Consider the following 17046-nt stretch of genomic DNA (forward strand, 5'->3'; position numbering starts at 1 on the left):
TATTTGTTTTCATGCTTAAACGACATGTTGGCCATAGTATGTCGAAAACCGTGTTAAAACAGTGATACTCTTGTTTTGGCCAGTGGCTTTAGTGCCTTTTAGCTGTATGTTGACTGATACTCTCAGTACATTTACATAAGGGTTTCTCAACTATCTCAATCACACACACACACACACCCCCCTGTGTAATTTCAGATGAGCATTAAGACACAACTTCTTCCTGTTGCAGATGTTGGTACATCCCAGTCCACGCGGGCTTGTTGAGCAGCCCAAGGGACCCCCTATAGACCAGGAACTGACACTGCACGCACACATGCCCAGTCGCAAACACGCATACAGAAATGGATAGCGCAAATGTGCGCGTGCATGCCAATACATCATGTCTGAGCCACCCAAATACGTATACAGTCGAATGAGCACGTTCACGTACCTACAGACCGACGTACGGTCGTGCAACCTCAACATTCTATCACTATCGTTATGTATGCACCTGCAGGTATGTATGCACGTGCATTCTCTCACTCTCTCTTTCACACACACACACACACACACACACACACACACACACACACACACACACACACACACACACACACATACGCCTGAAGTATAGGGTCAGTGCGTCGGGTGCTCCAGTGTGGCGTGCTGAGAGTGCATGTGCTATCACATGTGTTTGATTTACATCTTGAACCTCCCAGGAAGGTTCCTCCAGAGACGTGAACTGAGAGTAAACCAGGCACAGTGGATGTTTGGGCCAGCTCTACGTATGGAGTGCACACACACACACACACACACACACACACACACACACACACACATAAAGATTATGACGCATGCGTACTGACCTAAAGTAACCCACCTATTTAATTAGTGCTACAACACCATATACGTGAAGCACTTTAGTAAACTATGGTTAGGGCATGCCTTCATTACAGGCTATAGAAAATCTTACAGCGGCACGTCGTCGCGTGGTGCACTTACATCACTGGTGTCAGACCGTTTTGGCTTTTAGGCTTGTACGTGTAGCACTCTCAGATTTTCATATATCAGAATTACAGTTTTTTGAAAGGATTATAGTGGATTATAGAGGATTATAGTGGTTGATCTGGCTGATGCCACCATTATCTTGCTTTCTTGGTTTCGTGATTAATTTGAAATCCTTAATCCAAAATATCGCCCACTTCCAGTTCGCACGCAAAGTTTCCCGCGTGAGACGGTGGCTATTGCTGTAACGTGGATTTACGTGATTGACTTCGGCAGCCGCTTGCATGACTGACTGATCGCATAATACCGAAACTCGGGATCTTCGCTGAGACACCAGATGCAGCGCGCAAATATTGGCACCTCCGAGACCAACTGGAGAGGACAAGATTTATCACTTCGCGCTGGCGTTGTTCTTAAAGTTTAAGGCCTTCGTGTCTCTGCAGCGGCTACCTTCGCGTGACTGTCCGTCCCAATCCCCTGAACGAAAACTCCGCTTTCTCACGCGAACACCAGCACCGCAGTGATGCAGTGCAGTTCGATGCGCTGGAGGCGTATAGACTTACAGGGTGGAAACGTGTACCATATAACTGCACTGATTTCAAGGAGTCCAGGAAAACCTTTATGTGTCAGCTGAAGTGTGATTTCGCGAAAGGTTGACTCCGAGCTAAATGATGAGGCATTTTAAGAGTAACTTAAAAAACACGTAAATCTGCAATCACTAGAGCAATTTCTTCATAAGTAGGTCAAGGCCATGGAAACACCTCTGTGTTCTGCAGTTTTGATCAAATTTATTAAATTTATGATTTAGTACAGCCTACCGAAACTCTTTAGGAGGTTAGCAAAATGTATTTATTAGTAGGCAGTTTGATTAGGGCACACAACCAACCGAAAGTCATCTATCGTAGCAAAAGCTTTTGCTGTTTTGACAGATTTGTTTTTTAGCTCCGTGATTAAAAAATAGGAGGAGCAAAAGTTAGCCAAAAAAAACAAAACAAAACAAAAAAAAACCCAGTTGGTTTTATCATCACGAATGTCTGAAATGTGTTCTATATTACGCAAAGAGCAGCTTACTATACTCCTTAGGTAACGTAGCCTAACCAGGGCTTTATTGCAACCGAAGACAAGGATTGCTATTTCCATTTGAAATGTCCCAGCAGTAAGTAATGAGTGAATTGTGAACTCCGTGCACCCCCTCCCATCCCCGTTCAGCCAGAGCGTTTCCCCTCCCAGCATCCTCAGGCGCGCGCTGGGACGCGGAGTGCTTTGGTCCCAGCGCTCTCACGCAACCTGGCCAATCTTTAACCTGCGCGCAGGTGCACGCACGCGATCGTATTGGGCCAGTTTATTGCGAGTCTTTCAAAGCGTGACGCATTTCTAAAACGATGAATCTCTTCGCAAGAGGGAAAGAGGGGTTACCTTACATCAAATTATTAATATGTAATTTAAGGGCATCACCTTAAAAATAAAACCAAAAAAAAAAAAAAAACAGTAAAACAAAAACACTAAAAGTAGTGGTTTTGGAGGAAAATAAATGTAAAGGTTTTCCCGTTTGCCGTGAGTGAGATCTATCAAACTGTCAGGGAAACTCCTCAGAATGCACTCCGGGGGCCTGAAGCTCCCCCACCCGAAACAGACGCCTTTGCACGCGATCTCAACCTGTTGCTTAATAAAGGAGTTCTTGCCAGGAGGAACATGACTTTACAAACCAATGCAAAACACGCCGGTTTTATTCATTGTCAAATATTTATGCAATATTTATTAGGTCAAACAAATGAAGCACTCTAAACATTGTGGGTAGTGTAGTTAAAACGTAAATTCAATGTGCCCGAAATGCTACAGGAGTTTTAGACACCACGTATTCTTGCTGTTTCCATATCGTTTGTTTTTTACCATTTTTTTCTTATCTTTTCTTTCCCCCTACTATTATTGCCTTTAATAAACACATTTTAAACAAGTGATTTTTATATTTTTAAAAATGCCTTATGTCATATGATTTGGCCCAGAATCCACAAATGCAACATATTATAATTTATTATGTTGCAAAATATTTAGTGGCTTGTATGTTTATTTATTTATTTAATTGTTTGTTTATTATTAAATTACATATACTATTTTGTAAGCCGTCGTAGCAATTATTTTCTTTAAAGAAGAATGTCGTTTACACTATGCCGTTTCGAACCATAGACTGTATGTGTATAGATATATGTTTCAAACTCGATATTTTAATATTTTATTTTACAGAAATATGAATTTTAGAGTTCACAAGTTTTTGCAACAACCTGGTTCTGTACTAGGGCTATTTATGCGATTTTTCTCTTTAGGCAATGAAATAACTGATCTCAAATATTTCCTCGCCGATATATGCCATTCACAATGTATCGCCGTTTATCTTAAAAGCTCCGCCGCGCTTTCGTCACCCAGAGAGCAGCCAATAGCACGGGGGGCATCCTTATAAAAGTTTTATCCGTTCACGTATTGCAGCACTTGACAGAACTCACTGGCATCATACTATCCGCTGAGCATATACATTCATCACAAATTAGACGTTCTTGTCTCGCCTTTTAAGGTAAGTTTGTGACACTTTCCTCTGCAGCAAATTTCTTCGGAGTTAGATGGACAGCCAAAGCTTTTTGCACATGCTTTTCCAAAAAGTGTTTAATTTCCTTATTGTCCCTTTAAGCGATTTACTACATGGAATGTATCCAAGGGTTGCGTGCGCTCTGCGCCGCCGGTCAGACACCAGAGACGACAATAAGCTTTGATGACTCCGCTAGTTGGGTGCACTGCTCACTTTACAAAGAATGCGCGCCGCATTATTCTATCACTGATTAACGCCCTCCAGAACAATCAACGATGCAACCGCAATAAATCAATAAATTGCTGTTAGGTCAAACCACAAATTTGAAACCCAAACAAGTCAGGGTTTTGTTGTTGTTGTTGTTGTTGGATTTTTTTTTGGGGAGGGGAGGGTTGTTTGTTTGGTTTTTTGGTTTTTTTGCACAACATTACCTCACTAATCAAGTAGTTGTCTGAATAAATGTTTAAAATGCTTTCCCTCTCACTCTTTTTCACTTTCTCTCTGATGCCAATACCTGTTTGCTGGCATGTCTTTCACAGGTGATTTCTGTCTGCTAACTGCTAAGGGCACTGCAGAAAGCATCTCCAATATGCCACAGGCAGTTCTACCACTCTTGGGCCCCATCTCTGTCTCAGAGAGCCTGGTGGCCGTGGTAACTATATGTGCCGTGTACCTTCTTCTGCGGCTGATGCGTGTTAGAATCCCTGAGGGTCTGCAGCCCCTGCCAGGCCCCAAGCCCCTCCCCCTCATTGGCAATGTGCTGGAACTCGGCCACAACCCGCACCTGAGTCTAACGTCCATGAGCGCCAGCTACGGCCCCGTCTTCCAGATCCAGATTGGCATGCGGCCTGTGGTCGTGCTTGGCAGCGGCGAGGTGGCGCGGCAGGCGCTCATCCGTCAGGGCGAGGAGTTCTCCGGGCGGCCCGACCTGTACAGCTTCCGCTTCATCAACGACGGCAAGAGCCTGGCGTTCAGCACGGACCAGGCGGGCGTGTGGCGCACCCGCCGCAAGCTGGCGCACAGCGCGCTACGCTCGTTCGCCACGCTGCGCAGCCCGAGCGGCCTGTACACCTGCGCCCTGGAGGAGCACATCTCCAACGAGGCCACCTACCTGGTGGAGCAGCTGCAGGTCGTCACGGCGACCAGCAGCGGCTTCGACCCCTTCCGCCACATCGTCGTGTCCGTGGCCAACGTCATCTGCGGTATGTGCTTCGGCCGACGCTATGGTCACGATGACACGGAGCTGCTGAGCATCGTGAACCTGAGCAACGACTTCAACCAGGTCGCCGGCAGTGGCAACCCGGCCGACTTCATACCCTTCCTTCGCTTCCTTCCCAGCAAGAGCATGAAGAAGTTCGTCCACATCAATGACCGCTTTAATGTGTTCATGCAGAGAATCGTCCGAGAGCACTACAACACCTACGACAAGGTCGGTGGTCTCAGTGTGTGTGTGGGTGGGTGGCTTGGTCAAAGGTGGTGCTTGGCACGATATGTGTCCATTGATTTAGGTATGTTTATGTTGTATCTTCCCTCACCATTTCAGAATAATATTCGCGATATCACAGACTCCCTCATTGACCACTGTGAAGACAGGAAGCTGGACGAGAACTCTAATATGCAGGTGTCTGACGAGAAGATTGTGGGAATAGTGAATGATCTTTTTGGGGCCGGTGAGTACGTAGACAAGTGTTTCCAGTAAAAATATTACTTTCAGGTTTGGTGGTAATGATATTGCAAAGAAAATATGCCATAGCACAGGATACAATTATATTACTGAACTTAAGTACCATTTTTTCAAATATACAGTTGTTTAGTTAAAAACGCTTGGTTAAAAACACTCTGCAAGATACTGGGGTGCACTTTCCAAAATCTTCATAATGCTAAGAACTTCGTTAACTTGATCTTGAAGAATGTTTGTTAATTAATGATTTTTTTTAGTTAAGCATATTAAATTTTAGGGCAGAAAAGTAATCACAAGTATACTCACCTTCAAATATCGCATTTATCTTCAATGTGGTACATATATGCTTTACTTTTAATTATGCTTTTACTTACGATACTAAGGTCATTTTTAAATCTTATTATATAGGTTATTTCTACTTGTACTCATACTTGTAGGTGAAGAATTTGTGTATTCTTCATGTGAATCTGATGACTCATTGGCTTTTTCTCAGTAATAATAATAATAATAGGTTTAATTCATGTAGCTCCTTTCTTATACTCAAGGTTGCCTTTCATAACCCATATATTAAACAAATGACACAAGACAGTCAACAAATCAAAAACAGTATAGGATCAAACAGAGACATAATCAGAAAATCACTGAAAAATTAAGCCCTTTGGAAATATCCATATGCTCATGTATCTCTGCACTCCCACCTCTCCAGGATTTGACACAATCAGCACTGCTCTGTCCTGGTCTGTGGTGTATTTGGTGGCCTACCCTGAGATTCAGGAGAGACTTCACCAAGAGCTGAGTAAGCAGTCCACGTTATCTCTGACTGGCAGAACAGAAAAGATTCACCTCAGTTCCACGTACAAGCCTCCATCTTCAAATGCATCCTCTGTTGAATGAATGAATGAATGAATGAATGAATGAATGAATGAATGAATGATTTAATTAATTAATTAATCAGTGACCCAATGAAACAAAGCCGTGTGTCCGTGAATGAGTCAGCAAAAGTTCCGCTTTCACTTCTGCAGAAGAGAAGGTCGGGATGGTCCGCACACCCCGCCTGGCGGACAAAAACGACCTTCCATACCTCGAGGCTTTTATTATGGAGATTTTCCGTCACTCTTCCTTCCTGCCCTTTACCATCCCGCACTGGTGCGTCACTCGCATATTTACACACTTTTCCACTAATACACTCCATGGTTTAGCAGTAGCCAATAACACATACTTTCTTCTACAGCACCACGAAAGACACATCACTCAACGGATACTTCATCCCAAAAGACACGTGTGTGTTCATCAACCAGTGGCAGATTAACCATGATCCGTAAGTTGGCCATTGTTTTATCATTCCTTCATGAGATGGCTCAGTATATAAGCAGCGTGGAGATGTTCCTGATATTATGCCAGTAGTAATGTGCAGGCTAAAACAGACTAACAGGCTAAAACAAAATGTGTTTGTTTTTTTTATTTTAATTAATGTCACTGTGTCACTGTGCACTTGAGTAGGACATGCAGCAGTACCCAGGGATAGGAACATCTCCTCTGCTTAGAGTTACAAACAGCCTACAGACAAATGCTGACTTCCATGTGGCTAGCTCAGATAGCAGCGTCCTGCGTGTAGAGGGAGCTGGTGAACTAAGAGAGTTGCTGGCCTCTGTTTTTCATTTTCTGATCGAGCCCAATAGCAAATTTATCAAGCCTCTTCGTGTCTGCAGAGAGACGTGGAAGGAGCCCTCCTTGTTTAACCCAGACCGCTTCCTCAGCACTGACGGCACCAAACTCAACAAGCTGGAGACCGAGAAGGTCATAACCTTTGGCCTGGGCAAGCGACGCTGTGTGGGCGAGACCATCGGCCGCTCCGAGGTCTTCCTCTTCCTCGCCATCCTCATCCAGAGACTGAAGTTTAGTAGCCCGGCTGGTCAGATCCTAGACATGACCCCAGAGTATGGCCTCACCATGAAGCATAAGCGCTGCCTTTTGCAGTCCGCGCCGAGAGACGTGCTCGATGCCAAGGCGGCGGTGTAAGGACCCCTGCCAGCTGCCCTCCAGACTGTCCACCTTCCCTTTACACATGAGTCAGGGGTGGCAAAAATGTGCCCGACCAGTTACACTCGTCATTTAATCAGCTAAATCCAGGACCAGATCTAGATTTAAGGCCGAAATTTGAATCCCACTGGTATAGACACTGTTGTTTTAGGAGATTTAACATTTAAACGTCTCCTGAGTGTGGCAATAGTTGTAACATAGTGCTGTCGGTGATAGCTGACAGTTTATTGACTGATGTAATGTTTGAAAACAGATCCAGATTTAGAATGTTGGCAAATGTCTGATAGAAGAGGAGAAGTCTGTAATCTTGTAAAGTTCACATTAAGTTGGTAATTACACTATGTCAGTAGTGAGTATTTTAGAGACGTTTATAACACGTGCGGTTGGGGCTCATGGTTATTTTTATTAGCTGTTTGTGGTTGTACTTCAGGTTTTGCTGCAGTGGCTATAAAATGATTTATACAGCTTGTTCCATAATGTACAAATATAATTTTCTTACTAAGTCTAAGTTAGATCAAATGAAACAAACTTGTCAACGTCCTTTCAAAAAGTAGAGAAATGTGCTGATTATTATGTGATATTTCTAATGTTTTTGTACTGTTAGAACAGTCTTGGCAGTCCTCCTGCTATAGTCAAAAAAATGTCAAGATAATATTTTATGTCTTGCATTTTCGTTACATGATGTACACAATCAGTTATTTGAAAAACGCTGAAGTTATTTTGCAATAATTAAGCTTTGTCCCAAAATGTGATCCATATGCTGGCATTACTGACAGACTGTTTCAGCCTGTATTGAAGTTTTGTATCAAGACTTTCTTTACTTATCAATACTCTTTGATAAATAGCATTAGGTATTGATAGATCTGCTACACTGCATTTTAACATCCTTGTTTCTTTGCTCTCATTTCGTTTTATCACTTTTTATGAAGGAAGCAAATTTAAATTTAGGTATAACATTTGAAGTAAAGAAATAAGCTATTATTAAAAATATAGTAATAATTGTAGTGTTTGTACTGTTTATATTGTTTTTAATATCTCTAACCAATGACAAAATAAAACTGAGAGAAACAAATAGTTCATTCCCTCTATTTTGGTGTCTGGAGTGTTTATGAATGGCCAGTTTATGATGTGTAATCATCAGTCACTTTGTTATTAGAAGCATCTAGGCCTGCCTTGTACTTAACGACATGTAAGTGTGTGGCTGCCCAATCCAGAAGAGCTCCACTGCAGTGATGGGTGTTTGAAGTGCAGTGATGGGTGTTTGAACTGCAGTGGTGGGTGTTTGAACTGCAGTGATGGGTGTTTGAACTGCAGTGATGGGTGTTTGAAGTGCAGTGATGGGTGTTTGAACTGCAATGGTGGGTGTTTGAACTGCAGTGATGGGTGTTTGAAGTGCAGTGATGGGTGTTTGAACTGCAGTGGTGGGTGTTTGAACTGCAGTGATGGGTGTTTGAAGTGCAGTGATGGGTGCTCCTTCCCCTGCCCTCTTTCATTAGATCATTGCATTTTTATTTTAATTCAAAACTACACACTTTTGAAAACAACTGCATCACATTTAACTTGCACCCTTAGCTACATTGTTAGCCTATGTTAAGGGACTTATTTTTAAGTAAAACAGTTACTATGTTATACATTCAAAGAAGTTATCAATTTTCCATGACCATGTTACTGATTATTAAATAAAATATTTAGATTTATCAATAGCAAGAGCTATTAGCAAGAGAAAGTGAGACAGGTAGCTCAGAAAGTGAGATAGGTAGCTCAGAAAGTGAGACAGGTAGCTCAGAAAGTAAACCAGAAAGGAAGCCAATTGCAAATGACCTCAGTTATGTTTATGTTCACAGTGCAGGAGAACTTTAAAGAGGGCCATGTTTTCTTTCTGGCCACCTTTAGCACTGATGAGATCTCACACCACGTGCTGTTCACTTTTTCATAAAAGCTTGAAATTACATACACTTGTACATCATATTATACTATATAATATATATTATATTATATTATGTACATTCTATCATATTATATAAGATACATCATATTATGTAATGCCCCTCATAATATAATATGTAATGTACATCATATATTATGTAATGTACATCATATCTCCTGACCCAAACATGATAACATTGAAAAGATGATGTCTACCCCTGTGTTTTGATGGTCAAGAATTACAATTACAGATTATACATTATAAATCGCTCAATAGTTCATGGTAACATAGTGACAAGGAAACCACAATATCTAAGAACCTATAGGCTAAACCTCATTATATCATGTCTGTCTCATGCATGCCATGTAGAGTTTTAAAAGCTTAATCCTTCTGTTTGTTAATGTCACATTCTTAGGCTACATTTTCTGACACTGTCTGACTTCTGACCATACCTGTCATGACTGGTAATGTTTTGATCGTAGTAGGCTAATTCCCTCAGTCTTCCTATCTCATCCCCTTTTGTAATGGTTCTAACTGAGTGAATGGCTCCCGTGACTGTTATACAACTGCAGAAGTGTCAACGTGTCATGTAGCTTGTGTTTGTTTACAGAGCGAAAAGGTGCACCATGCGCTCTGTTCTCTCCTGGGGGGTATTTGGGGCTTTTACTTCATTCCCTTGGATTTTGAGCCTGGAAACAAAAGTTGTCACGGGACGCGCCCCCCTCCCGTCAGGTGGTGCATGGGGGTTCACCCTATTTGTAGCCACGCCCTCCGTGATAGGACGCACCTGCACGGGGTTTAACGTCTTGGGTTTTGTGTCTATTTAAACCTCTGCTAGTGGGGTTGGTCGTGTTGGTTATTGTTTGTTCGCTGATGTATGTAAAATGTGTGTGCGGTCATTGTTAAATAGTACTTTAGCGTGTGAGTAGTTAAACGTATAAGTCATATACTTCGTTAATGTTGTGTATGAGCGCCACTGTTGCGCCTCCACGCTCATCGGCACTCGGGCCAGCGGCAACGGTACAGTGTACATTTGTGAGATCTTTCTTGTGCGATTCATGTCTAAGTAATTATCTTGATTGGCTTTTTTTTTTTTAATGTGTTCAGTTGACAATAAATTGCGGATTAGGTGATCAAACAGCCAGTCATGTTTCTCATGTTATGTCCCCCAATCACGTGGTCAGCTGCTTTTAAAAAAAAAAAACTTCTGACACTCCATCTTCTGTTTCCTGGAATACCTCTATTTTGTGTCAAAGTTTACAAATCAAGTTTTGGACATGGGAGATTCCCAGTCTCTGTGTTGGAGAACCCAGATAACCCAGACTTGACTTGCTCATAGATGAAAGCAAGTGCCATTTTTTTTTTAAGGTAAATCCTCACTGAACTTTGAGCAGAAAATAAAACTGCAAACACTGTTGATGTTCAGGGGTTGTTTACAGCCCACCTTGATCGCTCCAAACTGGCAGAAAATTGCACTGAGACTGATGATGCAGTCAGTCAACATACCACATGCCACATGTTCTCACCAAGGAAGAAACTTATTGAGATGCCAATACACAAATAATGCCAGAGGAGACCATCATTAAACCAGCCTCAGGAACATGGGTAGTGCCAGTAGTCATCAGGCAGCCCAGGTCTTGTGTCAATTTGAAGGGCCTTAACTTCACTGCTGTGAAGAATTTCTCTCCACTGCTTGGAGTTAATGAAATGTTAAAACATCCTAGCATTTAGAGAATTCGTTTCCACCGTTGACTTAGCCTGAGGATATTTGCAGGTAAGTCTGGAAAAGAGTGAAAGTTCGAAAACTGCTTCTGCGTCCCATGGTGGGTGATTCCAATTTGAAGTCGTGCTCTTTTGGAGATGTGATGCACCTGCCACAGTTCAAAGGGTCATGAATGCTGACTTGGCATACCATGTGTACAAACGCTGTGCTGCCTGTCTTGATGTTGTGGTGATTGTCTCTCCAACATTTTATGGGAGGTTTTACTGAGGCTTCTGACTGCTGCTCTTTCCCGGAAATTGGGGAAGCTCTTTCCTCGGGGCATCCTTCCTGATTTGCACAAGGAAAAAAGGTATATCAGCATTCCCAGAGCCAGCAGGGTTGGCTGTTTTGGCTGACCGATCAAGTCAGAGGAATAGTGCCACTGCATGCCAGCAAACCACAGGAAGCGACTGGTGTTGCCCTGTGTGCCGGCTGGAAATGCATACATCGGTGTTAGTTGACTATCGCAGCAAATAGACGGAGGTGAGTGCAGTTAGAGTGACCACAGGACACTACAAGTAAGTTTCAATGCCATGTGTTTGCCCATCAGAATGCTCTCAAGGACCTGATATCAGACTGTGGCACCCCATTTATGAGCGAGGTCTTCAACCAACTGGTGGAAACCTTGGGATCAGGACGTTGTTTCGCTTCTTCCTGAAGTGAAACCGCCGATTGTATTTGTTCATAGTGGTCCCTACAGAGTTGTACAGAAGGTTTCTGAGAACAGCTATAGACTGATACAGGTGTGATGGAAATCTCCAGTTCTCTAATAATGACAAGCCAAACATGGTGGGTAATGCAAAAGCAAATCTAATTTCTTGTTTGTCTCAGCCTGAGGGCATCACAGTTACATACACAAACGAGGTGTCTGTAAGGGAGAAGCAGCTTCCCTTTTTCCCTCTGCGCTTCTTAATATTACAAAAAAACACCGCAAGAGGGTTGCAGTTGTTTTGCTCCCTGCTAGCTAATCTGCCCGGCAACAGAATGTTTCTTCTCAGAAGCCAAATTAGCAGATTATACTAGGTATGGTTGTTGTGATGTTCCAGCAACGTGCACAGAGTTTGGAGAAGAGACTGAATGCTCCACGTTCTTGTGACACAAATGCAATGTGATTTTCCATTACACCAGCATGGGAGCAGAGCGTGTGGTCAGGATAGTAGGTGCCTGCATCCCAGCACTCCCAGGTCATGATGTGATGCATGGTATAGGTGCCGATGCGGACCATGCAGGTGATGAATGCTACATAGAGACCTAATAGTGTGCACTGTGCAAACGCTTTTACGCAGACTGCATTATCTGATAGAAGAAGTAAATATTGTGTGTATTGTTAATAATGCATTTCATTACTTATGGAGCACTAGCATTGATGGAGCTTGTCTTGAGTTGGTCACAAAGAAAGGAAAATGAATACAGCAACTCTCCCCCCAATTAAGCATGCACTGGTGCAACACTTCAGAAGAGAAGTGTACCAAGGAGGGCACTTTTGGAGATACGAATCTAAGGTGGAACCACCTGCAAACAATCTGAGGCTGGATGGACCACTGTGCTCAAAGAGTGTGAAGGAGACAGTGAAGTATATGTTCAACAACTACAACAAAACAATCACACACAAAAAAACAAGTTTCTCAAAGAAATGTCCTGAAGCAAACCTTTGTGTTTGGCAAATTCTGTTTAAGTTGTTATGGTCATACAGAATCTACTCTTTTGGATGAAAGTAGCTGTGATGCACTGTTAAACTGTTAATGCGCACTGTCAGTTCAGCTGGTGAACCTATTTTCTAACTATATATTGGCAATTTGCAATACATATTTCACTTTTCTGAGACTTCTTAACAAGCTGGAACAGATGCAATGCATTGGAAAAAACGTTTGAAAGCTTATGAAAAACCATGAGAAAAATGATGTTTGTATTCAACAGGTATAGAACCACAAGGAAAACTCCTAACTAAACAAATACAATGACACTAACTACTTCTGTCTTTGCATTTATTTTTGCTTTTATATATGTTGCTTACAGGCTCTCTTTTTAATGAAACATGCTGTTTTTAAGTAGTCTACACACCAGAATTGGAGCATGATCAGAAAGTGTTTTGTGAAAATTTATTGTGATAATGACAACATATCATCCTAACAGCCAGCCTTAGGGTTTTAAAATCATTAAAGAATTCATATTTTAATTTAATGTTTTTACCTACTGGCAGATGGGTTGGTGTTCCTGCATGCCCTCAGATGTATGACATTTAGGTGGAGTTCCAGCTAAATAAGTGGTTTTGCTTTTCATTTTTTGTTTGCGTTTGCAAATTATTGTTTGCAAATTATCGTGGTAGCTTTACATACGTTGTTCACATACATATTGCACAAGTCACAGTAAAACATTAAAAATGATGCATTTCCTTTTATTGATTGCATTCCCAACAGTCCCCACGTTAAGTCAAGGGTCAAACGCTGGGTTGGCACTCTGCTGTCATTAGATCACATGCACCCATGCAAATGAGTTAGAACTGTTGCGTTTCATCTTCTGCACACCGAAGGTGTTTATTAGTCAACGGAAGTGAATTTCACAGGCGCCGTCGTTCAGGCCCTCACATGTGAAAGCCCACAAGCCCAAATCATAATGCCAGGACAAGTAATCACAGTGGGAATCAGAGCGCAACTGTGTCATGGTTTGGCTCTGCTGCCTGCATATATCAACATGATTTCATGCCATTCATTAGTGAGGGAGATGCTGTTGATCCAACACACTTTAAACTCAGACACCGAAGGCCTTATGGGAAGTTGAAAGAAGCACAGATTTGCGGCGTAATCTTTATATTCAAACAACCGCTGTGCGCTTTCAGTGTCTTGTGTTTACATAACATAATTGCTGTGTACTCAGCTTGCTTTGGCACACACACACACAAACACACACACACAGACACACAAACACGCGCGCACACACAGCCTCTCTCACGATCACGGCATTACGAACTGGAGGACTCTTTGTTTAACTTTTCTGTGTGTGACATGAAAGACAGAAATGTGAAACCACATAGATTACTGTCAGCAGTGAGCCCTGTCTTGATCCCTGGATCTTGCAGTTTTGTCAGCAGGTAAGTGAGTGAGGTTTAGGGTGGTAAGGGTGGTACAATATATCAGCCTATTAAAAATATCATGATACAAAGCTTGTATATCATTGCTGTCTGATAGGAAGAAAAAAATCTATTTTTTCAGGAACACTATAAAACTGTACTGCTCTGAAAGTAACCGTGGAAACTAATCCCAAACAATGTAATTTGTTGTTAATGTAATTAGAAATGTTTCTGCATAAAAATGAAAATGACGTCTAAAGTGTACGAGCTCATGTTTATAATAGATTTATATCTAACATGCAACATAATGTTACTCACATGAACTGATTTGGCTTGCTAGTGCTAGCAGGTAATGCTAGCCAGCTAGCCTCTATATAACCTGAAAGTTAAACTGTTCATATGTAAAACATGCAGACACTCCACTGAAATAACTAATGAAACAGAAAAACAGAAAGTCAAATATTACTTTGCAAAATAAAACTATACAGCTAGGTTTTAAATCTCACTTTGATCGTTTGTATGAACCCAGTGCAACAAACATGGTTCACTTGCAGTGTGTGTTTTACATACATTCTCAAGCAGCAGCAGATATTCCTTTTTAATAGACATTTCTGGCAGATTCTAGACATACAAGTTAAACTAAAAGTGTGTTTTTTGTTACATACAGTGATGTGTACCTCAGACACAATTATGTGTACCTCAGACACAGTGATGAGTACATCAGACGCAATGATGTGTACATCAGACATAGTGATATGTAACTCAGAGGTTTTTTATTGGGCATGTTGAAGTGAGATTACAATATGGAAAAAATGGTTAGAAATGCAATTACCTTTGCATTTTGTTTTGTAATTAATTTTATTGTCATTTTTTCTGTTATTTTTGTGATTTTTGTTATTTTGGACTGTGTGTGTGTGTGTGTGTGTGTTTGTGTGTTTGTGTGTTTGTGTGTATGTGTGTTTGTGTTTTTGTGTATGTGTATGTGTGTGGGTGAATATGTGTTAGGGAACTGTATTGTATTTCCAGTACTCTAGAGGAGAACTCTACACGTTTAACTGTGTTAATTAGTAGGTTAGTAGAAATGACCAGAAGGTGCCAGTTTTTAAATAGAGGAGTGTGGAGGTCCATGTCAAGGTCATCGGTGTCCCATGTGCAGACACACATATACACACACGCATACACACACACACACACACACACACACACACACACATATACACACATACACCCACACACACACACACACATACACACATACACACACACACACACGCATATACACCCACACACACACACACACACAGGGCTATCTTCAGCTGGTATTGGTATTTCCTCACAAATGCTGATAGGAGGACTAAGGCGGTCCTGCTGCCCTGAGATTCCCATAGCGTGCTAACGGCCTGTACCCTAGTTCCTCTTTATAATGTGTGAGTGTGTGTGTATGTGTGACTAAGATCAATAAACATTCCTACTCGTGCTGCGTCTGTTTCTAAAGGTTATGCAAGAGCTGTGTTACGTGCTTTTGTGTCCCTCCATGTTTCCTCTCTGTTTCCCCCCCTCTGTCTCTCCAGCTTTTACATTCTTTTTCCTCATCCCCCTCTCTATCTTTATCTCCCATGACTTTCTCTTTCTTCCCCTTCTTTTACAGTTTCATTCTTTCTGCCACTTTCTCTCTCTCTCTCTCTCTCTCTCTCTCTCTCTCTCTCTCTCTCTCTCTCTCTCTCTCTCTCCCTCGCTCCACAGGAAATTGTCCATCCTCCTGCACAGGAAGTGTGGGGAGTCCTAGCAAGCTGAAGTGTACAGGACATATTGACTCTGGGAGATGTGTTTACTTTTACCTTCTTTTAAATTCTAATCTGTTGGCAGTAGGTCAAGGGTCAGTGCTCTACCCACGCGCTGGGCAGATCGAGTGCCAGGGGCTGGGCAAGCCTTTAACACGCAACCCACCCGCTGGCACAAAATGTTTGTATGTGTGTGTGTGTGTGTGTGTGTGTGTATGTTTTCAGGTATGTGTGTGTGTGTGTGTGTGTGTGTGTGTGTGTGTGTGTGTGTGTGTGAGTCTATGTGTGTGTATGTTTTCAGGTATGTGTATGTGTGTGTGTGTGTGTGTATGTGTGTGTGTGTGCATGCATGTTTGCATGTATGTATATTTGCAAGTGTGCATGTGTGTGTGTTCGCAGGTGAGAGTGCCTGTGTGTGTTCGCAAGTGTGTGTGTGTGTGTGTGTGTGTGTGCATGCAGGTGTGTGTGTGTGTAGGCATGCATGTGTGTGCATGTGTGCAATCAAGGAACATGTTTAGGGTCTGATGAGTGCACTTGTCTTCAGCACTTATCTCACATTCATCTTTGCGTGAGAGTTGACGACAGAGGGTTTTTGGACTTACTAAAGTATTTTGATGGTTTTATTAGAAGAAATTATTCCAACCACAGATGGGTAGTTAAAATGTTGTCTGTTTCTCTTTCTTCCAGTGCCAAAAAGTTCCTTAAATGTACCTCCCACTTTCCAACCTGGGAAGTTTACATAAGGTACTGCATGGATTTGGATGCCCCTTGCTTCATTAATCCATGTGCTTCCTGTAAAGGACTGCTATGCATCAGGGAGGTGTCAGGACTGACTGACAGATTTTTCCTTTCTTGTCAGTCCCGTCTGAGTGTGTGTGTGTGTGTGTGTGTGTGTGTGTGTGTGTATGGACTATGAGAACATTTCCCCTGTAGACCAATGAGCTGTCACTCTAACTCCTGACCAGTTTGTTTTGGAATTACTCTGTGTGTGTGTGTGTGTGTGTGTGTGTGTGTGTGTGTGTGCATGTGTGCGTGTGTATATGCAATTGTATGCATGCGTGTAAACTCGGTACACTGCTATCTTAAGCTTAATCTCTGTGTGAAAAACCAACCCATAGCTGTGCACAGTGAACAGTACTGGCATTGTAAAGGCTGGTCGTCGAGACTATGCAAGCAACCCAGAGCCATAAAGTCACAGTGTGTGCACCCGTCTGTTGGCAGCCCAG

The 17046-nt window shown here is 42.2% G+C and overlaps 1 protein-coding gene across 1 annotated transcript; it reads left to right on the forward strand.

The window, feature by feature from the left end:
- Positions 1-3454: 3454 nt before the first annotated feature.
- On the forward strand, positions 3455-7893 carry cyp1a (cytochrome P450, family 1, subfamily A). Its single transcript, XM_027021200.3, has 7 exons — positions 3455-3550; positions 4102-4991; positions 5106-5232; positions 5950-6039; positions 6266-6389; positions 6475-6561; positions 6953-7893. Exons 2-7 carry the CDS (start codon positions 4152-4154, stop codon positions 7260-7262), a joined length of 1578 nt encoding a protein of 525 aa, XP_026877001.2. The 5' UTR covers positions 3455-3550; positions 4102-4151; the 3' UTR covers positions 7263-7893.
- The last annotated feature ends 9153 nt before the right edge of the window (positions 7894-17046 follow it).

This window comes from Electrophorus electricus, chromosome 6 (genome assembly GCF_041902795.1).
Source record: "Electrophorus electricus isolate QZ-2024a chromosome 6, ASM4190279v1, whole genome shotgun sequence".
Classification (NCBI taxonomy): Eukaryota; Metazoa; Chordata; class Actinopteri; order Gymnotiformes; family Gymnotidae; genus Electrophorus; species Electrophorus electricus.

Bases quoted from the DNA above. Each gene is read 5' to 3' on its own strand.
- cyp1a (XM_027021200.3), top strand. From the start codon at position 4,152: ATGCCACAGGCAGTTCTACCACTCTTGGGCCCCATCTCTGTCTCAGAG. The intron at 5,233-5,949 runs GTGAGTACGTAG...CCACCTCTCCAG, and splicing joins GAATGATCTTTTTGGGGCCG to GATTTGACACAATCAGCACT. The intron at 6,040-6,265 runs GTAAGCAGTCCA...TCACTTCTGCAG, and splicing joins GAGACTTCACCAAGAGCTGA to AAGAGAAGGTCGGGATGGTC.